General features: G+C 47.9%; 1 protein-coding gene across 2 annotated transcripts in view; it reads right to left on the bottom strand.

Annotated features, from left to right (window-relative positions):
* The window catches only part of TNKS (tankyrase), a 349,200-nt gene that overhangs the window by 97,801 nt on the left and 234,607 nt on the right, over positions 1–16,792 (bottom strand). For both annotated transcript variants that reach the window (XM_075352460.1, XM_075352461.1), the window contains exon 12: positions 7,801–7,972. In XM_075352460.1, coding sequence (XP_075208575.1) covers positions 7,801–7,972 — 172 coding nt within the window. The remainder of the gene's footprint in view (positions 1–7,800; positions 7,973–16,792) is intronic.

Below are 16,792 nucleotides of genomic sequence, written 5' to 3'. Positions count from 1 at the left end.
AAAGACACATGTAAGCGTCCTTCATAGGTAACACATTAGTTAGATCAAAACCATCTACAAAAGGTTATTCTTTTGCAATTACTTTCCATCTTCAGCTTCTGCAGACCTATACATCGCCATGGTAACAGACAACAACCCTAGTGTAGTCTGATACTGAAGTCAGGGCCGGCGTCAGCATGCGGCATACCCGGGCAAATGCCGGGGCCCTGGAGAGCTGGGGGGGCCCACTCGGCCTCGTCAGTTCTGCTGCCCCGGGCCGAGTTCCGGGGACAGCAGTCCTTGGCAATGGAAACTGTGGCTACCGGCCCTTTAAGGCCCGCAGACCACAGCGTTCACTGTGTTCTCCTGCATTGAGCATCATCTGTGGGCGGAGCTACCGCCCGGCGTCCTGCTCGGTCGCACAGATGAAGGAGTCACAGTGCCAGCCAGCAACTCCCAGCACATCGCTTCCCTCCAGCGCTGTGTGGGCCACATCTGCACCGTGACCTGATCAGTATGTGTGGGACATCACTCCCTCCCCGCCCCTCCCTGTCCCCCCGTGCGTGTGTGGGCCCCACAGAGCAAGGTGTGTGTTTGTATGTATGTATGCATGCAGCAGAGCAGTATGCGTGTCTGTATGTATGTATGTATATATACAGCAGAGCAGTATGCGTGTCTGTATCTATGTATGTATATATGCAGCAGAGCAGTATGCGTGTCTGTATGTATGTATGTATGTATATATGCAGCAGAGTAGTATGCGTGTCTGTATGTATGTATATATATGCAGCAGAGCAATATGCGTGTCTGTCTGTTTTTATGCATGTATGTATGCAGCAGAGCAGTATGCGTGTCTGTATGCATGCAGAGCAGTATGCGTGTCTGTATGTATGCATGTATGTAGCAGAGCAGTATGCGTGTCTGTATGTATGCAGCAGAGCAGTATGCGTGTCTGTATGTATGCAGCAGAGCAGTATACGTGTATGTATGCATGCTAAGCAGTATGCATGTATGTATGCATCAGAGCAGTATGCGTGTCTGTATGTATGCATGCAGAGCAGTATGCGTGTCTGTATGTATGCAGGAATGTATGCAGCAGAGCAGTATGCTTGTCTGTATGTATGCATGCAGAGCAGTATGCGTGTCTGTATGTATGCATGTATGTATGCAGCAGAGCAGTATGCGTGTCTGTCTGTATGTATGTATGTATGCATGCAGAGCAGTATGTGTGTGTCTGTCTATATGTATGTATGCAGCAGAGCAGTATGTGTGTGTCTGTATGTATGTATGCATGCAGAGCAGTATGTGTGTGTCTGTCTATATGTATGTATGCAGCAGAGCAGTATGCGTGTGTCTGTCTATATGTATGCATGCAGCAGAGCAGTATATGTGTGTCTGTCTGTATGTATGTATGCAGCAGAGCAGTGTGTGTGTCTGTCTATATGTATGTCTGCAGCAGAGCAGTGTGTGTGTGTGTCTGTCTGTCTGCATGCAGCAGAGCAGTGTGTGTGTGTCTGTCTGTATGTATGCAGCAGAGCAGTGTGTGTGTCTGTATGTATGTATGCATGCAGCAGAGCAGTATGTGTGTGTCTGTCTATATGTATGTCTGCAGCAGAGCAGTGTGTGTCTGTATGTATGTATGCATGCAGCAGAGCAGTATGTGTGTGTCTGTCTATATGTATGTCTGCAGTAGAGCAGTGTGTGTGTGTCTGTATGTATGTATGTATGCAGCAGAGCAGTGTGTGTGTGTCTGTCTATATGTATGTCTGCAGCAGAGCAGTGTGTGTGTGTCTGTATGTATGCATGCAGCAGAGCAGCATCTGTGTGTCTGTCTATATGTATGTATGTATGTATGTATGTAGCAAAGCAGTATGTGTGTGTCTGTCTATATGTATGTATGTAGCAGAGCAGTGTGTGTGTGTCTGTCTATATGTATGTATGCATGCAGAGCAGTGTGTGTGTCTGTATGTATGTATGTATGTATGTATGTAGCAGTATGTGTGTGTCTGTCTATATATATGTATGCAGCATAGCAGTGTGTGTCTCTGTATGTATGTATGTATGCATGTATGATGTGTATCTATGTATGTCAGTGTATATGACTGTATAGATTTGTCTGTTTATATGTATTTTTGTGAGTTTGTCTTTAAATATGTATATGTGCGTGTATGTATCTGTGTATGTGTGTGTGTCTGCGTGTTTATGGGGCCCACTGGGACTCTTCCGCCCGGGGCCCACAAAAACCTGGAGCCGGCCCTGACTGAAGTCATATTGTCTAACATTTGTACCCTACTTTTGCAAACTTGCTTTTAAAAGCAAGATGAAAGACACTGGGATTTGCTATAGAAAAGGTTACAGGATAGGACGACACAATGCTAGCATAAAAAGACACAGGCTTGATGAAAAAAATTGTAGAAACAAATTAGGCTGATGTATGAGTATCGCACAGTTGCTTTATTTTACGCAAGTTGGAGGTATATATATCATTTTTACAAAAAGGTATAAACAGACTTTAACCATTTGACTAGTGACTACACAATCAGGCCTAGACCGGCCCAGAAGGGTACTGGTAAATCCCCTGGTCGGCCATTTGAAGGCGTATGCCACTTCCCTCCCCCCACTCCAAACTGAGCCGTACATGACCACATATTATTTAGTATGTGTAGACAAAAGCAGCACCTAATCATTCATTTACCAAACTACCCAGGTTATTAATACTTAGAATAAGTAAATCTGTCCATGAGGGCAATTCATACTGGCATACAGCTGAACAGTGACCCTGAGTCATTGTTAAGCTGGGGCCACACGGGGCACTACTGCGATGCTCACATAAGGCCATGTGCCCACGGGCGCTCGTACCTGCGGATATATTCGCAGGTACGGCCACATGTTTCCCGCAGCTGCCTGCCGGCAGCCGCAGCTATTTTTAGCTGCGAGTTTCCAGCGGAATAGCTGCGGGAAACATGCAGAGATTTGCGCGATTTACCTGCGGACGTCCCGGCCTTTATCTCCATAGTGGAGGGCCGGGATCTCTGCAAGTAAATCCGCATGAATAATTGACATGCAGTTAGGTGCGGCTGAGGGATCTCCGCAGGAGATTCCGCAGCCGCACTTTCCGCAGCATGGACACAGACACTCCCCATGTCCCATAGGATAACATAGGGAGTGCCTGTACATGCTAGAACCTGCGGATTTATCTGGAAAATGCAGATAAATCCGCAGGTTTTCCGCGGCAAACTCCGCAGCAAAAAGCTCCCGTGGGCACATGGCCTAACACTCGGCTCGCGCTGGGAGCACAGCAGGAGCCGAGTGTCATGCGAGTGTGCCTGCGTCTGAGGTCCGACCCTGCGAGCGGACCTCAGCTGCGGGGGGGTGGGCCAGCTGTGCGGAGGGGAGGGCCGGCACGGAGGAGGGGAGGGAGGATTTTTCTCCCTCGCTCCGCCGTAGCCAGCTATTGTGATTCTCGCTCTGCATGCGCGGTACACCGATGTAACGCGAGTGCAGTGCGATTTTTTTCTCGCCCCAGTCACTTGAATGGGTGCGAGAGAAAAGAGTCTCGCATTACAGTCGCAGCATGCTGCTATTGTTTTCTCAGTCCGATTAGGGCTCAGAAAATAATCGCTCAAGTGCGCTGACACACAGGCTAGAATTGGTCCAAGGGGAATGCGAGGTTTTATCGCACTCCACTCACACCGATTTTCTCGCTGTGTGGCTTAGGCCTTACTGGTGGGCCCTTGCCAGCCCAGTCCAACTAAAGATATTAATGTGAAATGGCATTAAAATGTCTATAGTAAGCTAATACAACCTAGATCACTGTAAGGAAGGGGGCTCGCTAACTGGAAAGTTCTTGCATTGTCAGCAAGGACGGTCTCATACAGCCACTAATCAAGTGACTCCTCACATGGACGTAATGGCCTTCTAGGCACACATTGCTCATCGTGGTCTGTACTCTGACCGAGAGTTGTGACTGGGTGAGATATGAACATTTGTTATCACTTCTCCCCTTTTCTTCCTAATCAGAGAGGATCTGTGATTACACACATTTAGGGGGTCTTTCTTTAAGTCCTGCACCTTTAATCACCACCTGTGCCGGTTGGTAGATTTTTTTTATTGTTTATTTTAGTTAGCATTTTAGAAGGGACATCTTTAGTTACCAACAGAGAAAACAGTAAGAAGATAGGTACCAATTTTGAGGTTTTTCCAGTAGCATGTATATCTCCAAACAATTGCCAATATAGCAACTGAGGCTAGGTAGTGGTAAGCCAGTCTTAGTGGGTGCACAGTAATATCTACAGTGGGGAAAATAAATCTTTGATACATTGCCGATTTTGTAGGTTTTCCCACCTACAAAGAATGGAGAGGCCTGTAATTTTTACACTTCAACTGTGACAGACAGAATAATAAATAAAAAAAATCTCATTGTATTATGTCTAAATCTGCATTTTATTGCATGACATAAGTATTTGATACAATAGAAAAGCAGAATTTAATATCTGGCACAGAAACCTTTGTTTGCCATTACAAAGATCAGACGTTTGTAGATCTTGACCAAGTTTGCACACGCTGCAGCAGGGATTTTGGCCCACTCCTCCATATAGATACCAGCTCTCTTCAGGTCATTGACCAGGTTCTCTCATGTAGTTCAGGGCTGATTCCAGACATTTTTTTAAAATCCTCCTTACCCCATGAGGCGATGTCTTACAGGGCAAGACTGAATAAGGCCTTGTGCGCACGCTGCTTTTTTTTGCTGCGTTTTTGCTGCAGTTTTGGGTGCAGTTGGTGCCTGTATGACCTATCGCAGCAAAATCTATGATAAAGCCAAAAGGCTGTGCGCACTTTACTTCTTTTTTTGCCTGGAGTATTGGTTGCAAATGAAAGCAGCATGTCACTTTTCTGCGTTTTTCCCTGCATTTTGCCATTGAGAATGTTAAAAAAAAACAAAAAAAAAAAAAACAACACGCAGAAAAAGCTGCAAAAACACACGCCTTTATTCGGCCACAGGTGCATTTTCTGCCGGAGGGTGCGTTTTTTGCTGGAGAAACAGAACTTCAGTGTGTGCACATACCCGAAGATTCACAGTCATTTTGTGTTTCTTCCATTTTGTAATAATTGCGCCAACAGTTGCTGCCTTCTCACCAAGCTGCTTGCCTATTGTTCTGTAGCCTACCCCAGCCTTGTGCAGGTCTACAATTTTGTCCTTGGTGTCCTGATACAGTTCTTTGGTCTTGGCCGTGGTGGAGAGGTTGGAGTGTGACTGAGTGTGTGGACAGGTGTCTTTTATAGAGGAAAAAAGTTTAAAACAGGTGCAAATATTACAGGTAATGAATGCATAGTAGGAGGGCTTCTTAAAGAAAAAATAACAGGTCTGTGAGAGCCAGAATTCTTGCAGGTTGGTAGGTGATCAAAAACGAGATAGGATGATGAAACTTTACGTTTATTCCACATACATCGGTATTCAAAGTTCTGTAAGCCTAGCTAAAAGAAGGATTTCAGTTGTGCCTGAAACCAGGCATGCGTAGCAGCCATGGCATCAGAAATAGTGTGAAATTTGGTACCCTTGAGGTGTTTCTTCAGGTTTGTAAACAGATGAGAGTTGGAGGGAGCTAGATCTGCCAGTTTTGCCGTGGTCACTTGTGCAGTGTGAGCAGAGCTGTTGTCTTGCAGGGACAAGATTCCTTTGGACAGCTTGCCATGCCTTTTGGCCTTCAGAGGTGCCTTCATTTGGTCCAAAAGTTCAATGTAATACCTTGCATTGATGGTGGAACCCTTTTTAAAAGGTAGGAGAACCACTGTGCCTCCACTCTTGACTGCTCCTTGTTTTTAGGGTCATACAAATAAATCCAGGTCTCATCCATAGTGACCAGTCGATCCAGGAAGTTCTTATCAGTCCAGAAAAGCTGACAAATGGACCGGGAAGTTTTCACTTGCATGCTTCTCTGATCTGTTGTCAAACATTTGGGGACCCACTTTGCAGATAGCTTCCTCATGTCCAAATGTTCATGGATAATGACACAAACACATTCATGGGAAATCCCCATGATGGCTGCTATTGCTTTATCTGAAATTTGTCAAGTCCCCATTATGAGGTAGTGCACAGCATCGACGATCTCTGGAACAACAACCACTCTCGGTCGTCCAGGACATTCCTCATCATTGGTGCTAAAGTGGACTGTTTTAAATTTGGCCACTCAGTTCTTATCTGTGGAATATGAAGGGCATTGATCCCCCAATGTCTGCAACATATCCCCATGAATATCCTTCGTGGACTTTCCTTGCAGAAACAAGAATTGAATCACTCCTCTGCTCTCAGTTGCTGTGAATATCGCATTAGACTCCACCATTTTGTTTTCCTGCATGTGTAGAACTGTTGCCATAAGCAACAAACACAAAATTTTTGAAAACATATATTAGACATAAGGCTTTCGTGTGAAGTAACATTTGCTACCATAGAAACAAAAAAAGATCTCAAAGCCAAAGACTTATCAGCAGTTCCTTGTACAAATATTTCTGTCCCTTCATGTAATCACTGCAGCACTCTGTGCGAGCCATATCATCAAACTGTGAGGTTCATAGAGCGTTCTTAATTACATTGGCTGCATGTTTGGGGTCATTCTCTTGCTCCAGAATAAGTTTGAAATCAGATGCCTCCATGATAGCACTGCATAATGGATAAGTATCTGCCTGCCTTTCTCAGCAATAAATATAACATTATTCCTGACCAAATCCCCAACTCTATTTGCTAAAATACAGCTCCAAACTAGCAAGAATCCTCCCCTATGCTTCACTATTGCCTGCACAGACTCAGTGTACCACTTTCCATATTCAGCAACCAAACTCTTCAGTTAAGGCCACTTTACATGCAGAGATAAATATTTGGCAGATCTGTGGATGCAGTGAAATCATGGACATATTGTTCCATTTGTACACAGCCACAAACCTGCCACTGATTGTCCACAATTTCACTGCAACCACTGATCTGCCGCAGATTTATCTCTGTGTGCAAAGTGGCCTTTACAGTCAAAAATGGCAAGTTTTGATGCACCTGATGACATTTTTCTCCACCCCAGTTCATATGTTCTCGTGAATAGTGGAGCCGTTAGGCCTGGTTTTCAGGTAGACTGTATGGCTTTTTGGCTGCAACTGTTATGAAGGCCACTACTGGCTTGGTCCCATGGGTCGCAAATTCTAAACTGACAGCAGTGCAGGACATCTTCCAATTTTGAAGGGAAGTAAGTATGATCAGTCTTATTTGCTGCACTATATTTCCACGGCAGATGTCTACAGTCTTCAATGTTGCCTACTACTTACAGTCAGTTTCTTCAAAATAGCTTAAAACAGCACATCCTAAACCCCAGTCTGCTTTGACAACACTGGATAGGAGAGACCTTGCTGATGTAATACAACTAACAGGTGTCTGGTTGCTGCATGACCTATGACATGAAACCGTCTTCCACAACCTCACCATTGTAGCAGAGTTTGTCAGGTTTCACCCAATTTTACGGATTGATCATACTGGCGTATAGGTGGCAAAAGGTGGTTACAGCAAATACTGATTTCATTTAGCTTTTTTTTTGTTCTTTCACATTGCACTTTATTTTTATCAATAAACTATTAACACTTTTATATGTAAAAGTATTCTGGTATAAGATTTTGCACAGTATTATATATGCCATCGTTTTTTTTCTCTTTTTTTTATGATTGCATGCGAGTTTTAATTTTCTTGTTTGGGAGCAGAATAAATCATGCAATTGCTTTCCTATGCATCTTAAAATAAAGTAATATCGGCCATACAATACAGGCACTGAAGAAGCAATCACTCACCGCTCAGGATTTGCTGTACAGCTTCATTTCCCATCTGTGCGGCTGTAAAGCCTTGCAGAGAGATGATTGACGCATCAGAGCCAAAGCTCAACAGAAGACGACATGTCTGCAGGTGACCTCCCAGAGCAGCTCTGTGTAGGGCTGTTTGTCCAAGTGTGTCCAAGGCATTCATCTTGGGGGAAGAACACAAATGCATTAGAACAAAGTCTATATAAATCAGGCAAAGTACAAAGTCTTTCCAAAAGATTTTATCTTCCAATTTGTCTCTGATATTATGATGGAGAGATCAGAGGTGAGGCGACTTACAGAGATCCAAGCAACTTTTATTGGTCGACACAGTTTTATTAGCGTTAACAGTTCTAAATTGTTATTTGTGTTATTTAAACAGATATTAATGTGACAACACAATGTAGATTAGGAACAGAAAACCAGTTTAATGCATATCAAAATGTAATGATAGATTCAAATGAACACAGTGCGCAGTGAGTGCTACATTGGGTTCTAACAGAAATCTGAACATACAATGCCGACAGCAATCCTGACAAGAGATCTGAAGGAGTCATTCACTTCAATGAAGCTAATAGGGTGACACTGGACAGTGTCTGGCCTCAGTCGAGCCAGGATTCGTTTTTTGCATATACGCAGAACCATGTGGCTGCCTAACTGACACCCACTGACTGTCTACAGCAGAGATGGGCAATAGTGGTTCAGGCACACGTCTCCAATAAGAAAAGTTACTGTGGCTGTAGGCAAACCCATCTCTTCATGCACCTTACACTTCAGTGTAAGGCTATGTGCGCACGTGTGCGTAATTCATGCAGTTACGCTGTGCTTTGTAGCGCAGCGTAACTGCATGCGTCCTGCGTCCCCTGCACAGTCTATGGAGATTGTGCAGGAGCCGTGCGCACGTGGCGTCTTAGAGCGCAGCGCTTCGGCTGCTGCCCGAATCGCTGCGTTCTAATAAGTGACATGTCACTTCTTCCGTGCGCTTTGCCGGCAGCCCCTGCTCTGTCTATGGGAGGAGCTGCAGGCAGAGCGCAATGAATCGGCTTTTTTTTTTTTTTCTACGGACATTTTCTGCAGCGATTTGAAGCGCACATGTGCTCTTCAGATCGCTGCAGAAATTTCTGCAGGGCTAGTACGCAACGTGCGCATATAGCCTTAAAGTCCTTCAAGTCAAGGCTAAAGAGCCAGTAATCTGCTCAGTACATGTCAAGAATTACTGACTATCATTTGGTCCAATGTATTTTTAAAACCAAATATAGAAAGATAATCCCAGCAATGCACAGATAATCCCATAAAACTTAAAGAATCACTCCAGTGTTTTGTTTTTTTTTAATTGCACTGCTGGAGTGGTGCTTTAAAAGGGAACCTGTCACCAGTTTTGGAGCCTATAAGCTGCGGCCACCACCACTGGGCTCTTATATACAGCATTCTAACATAAAAACACATAATACTTACCTAAACTGTCACTGCGGTGGAGTTGGGTCATATGGGCGTCTCTGTTCTCCGGTGCTGGCATCTCCTCTTTCGGCTATCTTTGTCGTCCTTTTTCTGAAGCTGAGGTGCATGACGCGTCATTTGTCATCCATACTTGCTGGCATTGAGGTCCGGCGCCTGAGCAGGGCAGATCAAAGTATTATAGTGCGCCTGTGTGGAACCGGCAAGTGTGGATGATGTAGGATGCGTCATGCACACAGGCATCAGGAGGAGGACGAAGATGGCCGAAAAAGGAGGCGCCTGCACCGGAGACGCCCATATGGCCCAACTCCACCACACAACCGTTTTAGGCAAGTATAATAAAGTGATTTTTACGTTCTACACTGCTGCCTGGGCTCTTATATACAGCATGTTAGAATGCTGTATATACAGTAAGAGCCCACTGGTGGTGGCCGCAGCTTATAGGCCCTAAAACTGCTGACAGCTTCCCTTAAAATCTAAGTCCCCTGCCCTCTGTATTATATTCACCTTATAGCGTCGTCACCTTCTATCGCCACTGCTTCTGTTGGTCTCCGGTGATTTGTGAGTTGCTGACAGCTTCAGTGTTTCATGGAATACGTCAGAGGCCACAAATCAATACATCTCTAGGAGAGCTGCGTTCTGGCTCTTAAAGAGACGCATTGGCAGCTTGTGACGCAACTTCCGACTTCCAGCCACTCAGAAGTAACAGTCATAAGATGGCGCTGCGGGACTGGAGTGGTGTGGGTAAAAGATGAAGCTACCTTAAGGTGAATATAATGCAGGAGGTTTAGATTTAAAGCACCTCTCCATCGCTGAAAACCCCCCCCAAAAAAAAAAAACCCGCTGGAATGTTGCGTTACGTGCCAACACGTAATCCACATCATGGGCTGATGTATTTTGTGATTCATTGTTTTAACCACGATGGCATAAAGAAGGGAATTTTGTTACTTACCGTAAATTCCTTTTCTTCTAGCTCTTATTGGGAGACCCAGACGATTGGGGTATAGCTACTGCCCTCTGGAGGCCACACAAAGCACTACATTAAAAGTGCAAGGCCCCTCCCCCTCTGGCTATACCCCCCCGTGGTATCACGGGTTCTCCAGTTTTAGTGCCAAAGCAAGAAGGAGGAAGCCAATAACTGGTTTAAACAAATTAACTCCGAATAACATCGGAGAACTGAAAAACCGTTCAACATGAACAACATGTGTACCCGCAAACAACAAAAAAACATCCCGAAGGACAACAGGGCGGGTGCTGGGTCTCCCAATAAGAGCTAGAAGAAAAGGAATTTACGGTAAGTAACAAAATTCCCTTCTTCTTCAGCGCTCTATTGGGAGACCCAGACGATTGGGACGTCCAAAAGCTGTCCCTGGGTGGGTAAAGAAATACCTCATGTTAGAGCTGCAAAACAGCTCTCCCCTACGGGGGTGTCACTGCCGCCTGCAGGACTCTTCTACCTAAGCTGGCATCCGCCGAAGCATAGGTATGCACCTGATAATGCTTGGTGAAAGTGTGCAGACTGGACCAGGTAACTGCCTGGCACACCTGTTGAGCCGAAGCCTGGTGACGTAATGCCCAAGACGCACCCACGGCTCTGGTTGAGTGGGCTTTTAGCCCTGAAGAAACCGGAAGCCCCGCAGAACGGTAGGCCTCTAGAATTGGTTCTTTGATCCATCGAGCCAGGGTGGCTTTAGAAGCCTGCAACCCCTTGCGCGGACCAGCGACAAGGACAAAAAGTGCATCGGCACGGCGCATGGGCGCCGTGCGGGAAATGTAGATTCTGAGTGCTCTCACCAGATCTAGCAAACGTAAGTCCTTTTCATACCGGTGAACCGGATGAGGACAAAAAGAAGGCAAGGATATATCCTGATTAAGATGAAAAGAGGATACGACCTTAGGGAGAAACTCCGGAATAGGGCGCAGCACTACCTTGTCCTGGTGGAACACCAGGAAGGGAGCCTTGGATGACAGAGCTGCCAGCTCAGACACTCGCCGAAGCGATGTGATCGCAACAAGAAACGCCACTTTCTGTGACAGCCGAGAAAAGGAAACTTCCTTTAGAGGCTCGAAGGGCGGCTTCTGGAGAGTAACTAGTACCCTGTTCAGATCCCATGGATCTAACGGCCGCTTGTACGGGGGCACAATATGACAGACCCCCTGCAGGAACGTGCGCACCTTAGAAAGACGTGCTAGACGCTTCTGAAAAAAACACGGAGAGTGCCGAAACTTGCCCTTTAAGGGAGCTGAGCGACAAGCCCTTTTCTAACCCCGATTGCAGGAAGGAAAGAAACTTGGGCAATGCAAATGGCCAGGGAGACACTCCCTGAGCAGAGCACCAGGATAAGAAAATCTTCCACGTTCTGTGGTAGATCTTAGCCGAATTCGACTTTCTAGCTTGTCTCATTGTGGCAACGACTCCTTGAGACAATCCTGCAGATGCTAGGATCCAGGACTCAATGGCCACACAGTCAGGTTCAGGGCCGCAGAATTCTGATAGAAAAACGGCCCTTGGGACAGTAAGTCTGGTCGGTCTGGCAGTGACCGATCGAGAGATGCCACAGATCCGGATACCACGACCTCCTCGGCCAGTCTGGAGCGAAGAGTATGACGCGGCTGCACTCGGATCTGATCTTGCGTAGCACTCTGGGCAAGAGCGCCAGAGGCGGAAACACGTATGGGAGCTGAAACTGCGACCAATCTTGAACCAAGGCGTCTGCCGCCAGAGCTCTTTGATCGCGCGACCTCGCCATGAATGCCGGGACCTTGTTGTTGTGCCGGGATGCCATTAGGTCGACGTCCGGCACTCCCCAGCGGCGACAGATTTCCTGAAACACGTCCGTGTGAAGGGACCATTCCCCTGCGACCATGCCCTGGCGACTGAGGAAGTCTGCTTCCCAGTTTCTACGCCTGGGATGTGAACCGCGGAGATGGTGGATGCTCTGTCCTCCACCCACATTAGAATGCGCCGGACTTCTTGGAAGGCTTGCCGACTGCGCGTCCCTCCTTGGTGGTTGATGTATGCCACCACTGTGGAGTTGTCCGATTGGATTCGGATCTGCTTTCCTTCCAGCCACTGTTGGAAAGCCAGAAGAGCAAGATACACTGCCCTGATCTTCCAGAACATTGATCTGAAGGGTGGACTCCTGCGGAGTCCACGTCCCCTGAGCCCTGTGGTGGAGAAAAACTGCTCCCCACCCTGACAGACTCGCATCTGTCGTGACTACTGCCCAGGATGGGGGCAGGAAGGATCTTCCCTGAGACAATGAAGTGGGAAGGAGCCACCATTGCAGAGAGTCCTCGGCCGTCAGGGAAAGGGAGACTTCCCGTCCAGGGAGGTTGACTGCCCATCCCATTGGCGGAGAATGTCCCATTGCCGTTGGCGCAGATGAAACTGCGCAAAGAGAACTGCCTCGATGGCTGCCACCATCTTCCTTAGGAAGTGCATGAGGCGCCTTAAGGGGTGCGACTGGCCTTGAAGGAGAGACTGCACCTCTGTCTGCAGTGAACGCTGCTGGTTCAGCGGAAGCTTAACTATGGCTGATAGAGTATGAAACTCCATGCCGAGATACGTTAGTGATTGAGTCGGAGACAGATTTGACCTTGCCAAATTGATGATCCACCCGAAAGTCTGGAGAGTCTCCAGCGTAACATTCAGGCTGCGTTGGCATGCCTCGAGGGAGGGTGCTTTGACGAGTAGATCGTCCAAGTACGAGATCACCGGGTGTCCCTGAGAGTGCAAGACTGCTACCACTGCTGCCATGACCTTGGTGAACACCCGTGGGGGTGTCACCAGACTGAATGGCAGAGCTACGAACTGAAGATGTTCGTCTCCTATCACAAAATGTAGAAGACGTTGGTGCTCCGTAGCAATTGGCACGTGGAGATAGGCATCTTTGCTGTCTGTTGAGGCAAGGAAGTTTCCTCAAAACATTGAGGCAATGACGGATCGGAGGGATCCCATCCGGAACAGCCTGGCGTTCGCATGCTCGTTGAGCAGTTTCAGAACCAGAACAGGACGGAGGGAACCGTCCATTTTTGGAGCCACAAAGAGATTGGAGTACAAACCCTCGCCCTCGTTCCTGAGGGGGGACAGGGATCACCACTCCTTCTGCTCTTAGAGCGTCCACCACCTGCAGCAGGGCATCTGCTCGGTGGAGAGGTGGGGCCATTCTGAAGAATGGAGTCGGAGGACGAGAACAGAACACTGTCCTGTGCACGTGAGCACAAAGTCCGTCACCCACCGGTCTGTGCCTGTGGCAGCTAAATGTCGCCAAAGGCGTGGGAGTCTGCCATCAACCGCGGATGCGGAGAGAGAGAGAGAGAGCTGAGAGTCCTGAGGAGACCGCCTTAGTAGCGGTTCCTCCGACTGCCTTCCTTGGGCGAGATTGAGCCCGGCCGGAATCTGCGCCCGTCTGAGGTTTTGTCGCCCTTTTGCACGAGGACAATTGGGACCTGCCGGAGCTTGGGAAGGACCGAAACCTCGACTGTACTTTTAGGACAGTATTAACAGGGTAAGCCGCAGTGCAGACATTGCGGGGTTACGGACGCTGCTCAAGGTCAGCTGCGCAAGAACAGCTGAAAAGGTTAGGTTGCCAATACGGCTGTGGATGCCGTAGCAACCGACACGCCGATAGCCTCCTAGACAGATTTCAACCAGAGTCCCTCTGTCTGTGAATGGCATCTTTAAGTGATGCCCCATCTCCAGTGCAACTATGTCTCTAGATGCAAGCCTGGCGATTGGATAATCCACCTTTGGACCCTGGGTCCAGCGCTTGACCACGTCAGGGGGAAAGGGATAACGTGTATCCTAAAAACGTTTGGAGAAGACGCTTATCTGGTAAGCGTGGTATTCCTGGACTGCTTCTCTGAAGTCAGCGTGGCCAGAAAAATACTCAATATCTGCGTGAGATACTGAAAAGGAACTTCTCCTGTTCGTCTCCTATCTCCACTGGGGGAGCTGAGGGAGAAAGATCCAACCTTCCAGTGATGGACGGTATAGGATCCTTCCGTATGGCGTTACCACCCGGTGTATCCGGATTGAGAGCGATGTCAGTATCATGCCTTTTGGTCCAGTAGATTGCCCATGGGTGCAAGTCTCTATATTATGACTACTCCGTCCCTGTCCATGGACAGGGTTGACAGGAGGTTTCTTTGGCCACAACTAGTAGAGCCCCGGCAGACGAAGTGCTAGAGACCCCTGCAGACGACGTGCTACAGGGGAGCATGCACACAATGGGACGGTGTCATGAACAGCATCCCATGTAGTAAAAACAGCACTGAAATCTGTGTTGCTTTTTTGCCGCTGCCGACTAGCTATCTAGAAGTATATAGCCAAGATTGGTGACCGTACATTGCAATGTATAGCATACAGGCATAAAGTACAAAAGACCACTGCAGCACAAGCAATGCAAGCAGCATAGAAGCCTGTGCCCTGGCACCCCTGCTCTTCTGCTGCTGTATACTAGTCATCTAGGGGAATATAGCCCAGAAGAGTGACCCTACAGTGCAATGTATAGCATACAAGCACAAGTACACATGAACCCTGCAGGACATGCAATACAAGCAGCATAGAAGCCTGTGCCCTGGCACCTCTGCTCTTCTGCTGCTGTAGACTAGTCATCTAGGGGAATATAGCCCAGAAGAGTGACCATACAGTGCGATGTATAGCATACAAGCACAAGTACAAATGCCCACTGCAGCCCATGCAATACAAGCAGCCTGGAAAAAAACCTGTGCCCCAGCACCCTTGGTTTTCTGCTGCTGTAGTCTAGCCATTCCAGGAGAATATAGCTAAGACTAGCGACTGTACAGTGCAATGTATAGCATATCAGCATAAACACAAATGAACACCTCAGTCGTGCAAAACAAGCAGCCTAGAAAGCCTGTGCCTTAGCACACCTGCTTTCCTGCTGCTGATGTGTCGCTTGCAGTTAAAAACAACACATGTATACACTGCAGTTATATTGTGTTCAGCACTATGTGTGCCTCTTACCGCCCGCCTATAAGCGGGTGTATGACCGCCACCGTCCTGCCTTGGTACTGAAAGTCCGATCTCGGTGCAGTAATGGCTGCCGGCTTCTTCCCCAGCTCGTGTGAGGAGGGGCGGGCCGTGGGCGTGCCCCCAAGGCAGAGCGGGAATCCGGCGTCCGACAGTGTGCAGTGAGAGGGCTGGAGCATGTAAATAAGGCTCCAGCCCTCGGCGCTGCTGATTGCTCAGCGCCTGTCCCCTTCCCTGAGTGACAGGGAGGGGGCGGGAACGAAGCGGCACTAGGCCGCAGAAGCCGGGGACTGGAGTTATAAGCGCCGCCGCCGTAAAAGCGCGGTCGGCGCCCAGTCCCCGGCGAACTACAAGTCCCAGCCGCGCCGCCGCTCCCGGAGCGTCCGGCGCGGTAGTTCCCCAAAAACACAAAGTCACTCAGCAAAGCTGCAGTGACTGTAACCCATTACTGTCCCCGGCGCACTAGCACACCCAGCAAGTCTGGAGTGTGCTGTGCCTGTGTGTACGGGGACACAGAGTACCTGTATGATGCAGGGCCATGTCCCTGAACGGTACTCCAGCTCCGTATCCAGCAGGTTCAAATGGGTCTGTGGATGGAGCCCGGCGTCAGAGCTTTGAGGCCGGCAGGATCCCACTTCCTCAGAGCCCCTCAGGGGGATGTGGAAGGAAAGCAGCATGTGGGCTCCAGCCTCCGTACCAGCAATAGGTACCTCAACCTTACAACACCATCCAGGGGTGAGAAGGGAGCATGCTGGGGACACTATATGTGTCCTCTTTTCTTCCATCCGATATAGTCAGCAGCTACTGCTGACTAAAATCTGTGGAGCTATGCGTGGATGTCTGACCTCCTTCGCACACAAAGCTAAAACTGGAGAACCCGTGATACCACGGGGGGGTATAGCCAGAGGGGGAGGGGCCTTGCACTTTTAATGTAGTGCTTTGTGTGGCCTCCAGAGGGCAGTAGCTATACCCCAATCGTCTGGGTCTCCCAATAGAGCGCTGAAGAAAGTCAAGTTTTATGGAACTAATCTCTGTATTGCTGCACTCGTTCCAAATTTGTGTTGAAAAGTCTGTGGATCAAAGTGGATGTCCAAGCAATCTAAGAGGATAACTTTAGCAAACTTTTGGTGGGAGAAAATGTGGCGATAATGATAACCTAACGGGTTGCAAAATAGAATTATGGCATATCTAAAATTCCCTGAAATTTAATCATATGATTAGGATCAGAGTAACCTATTTTACAAAAGGTAAAAAAAAAAAAAAAAAAAACTCACCAGAAAAAAGCCACCAGCCAACTCAGGTCAAAATGGCAAATGCACTCGCAGGATGCAGCCGCTGGCCCCCATGATAAAGGTGGGGGTAACACAGGTGCAGAATACCGATGAAACAGACACTCGCACCCTACCAAATCATGGAGTGGGTGGCTGCTGGTATTAAACATAGAAGCGGTGATTTGAACCGGAGCAGAACGGCAGATTGTGGCCAGTCTTCTATACCCCATTGCGGGAGCCCCTGAAGAACCCCAGTGGGATT

Source organism: Anomaloglossus baeobatrachus, chromosome 1 (assembly GCF_048569485.1).
Source record: "Anomaloglossus baeobatrachus isolate aAnoBae1 chromosome 1, aAnoBae1.hap1, whole genome shotgun sequence".
NCBI classification, from domain to species: Eukaryota; Metazoa; Chordata; class Amphibia; order Anura; family Aromobatidae; genus Anomaloglossus; species Anomaloglossus baeobatrachus.
Note: the sequence above shows the minus strand (reverse complement) of the source record. Positions and strands in the feature narration are given on the sequence as shown.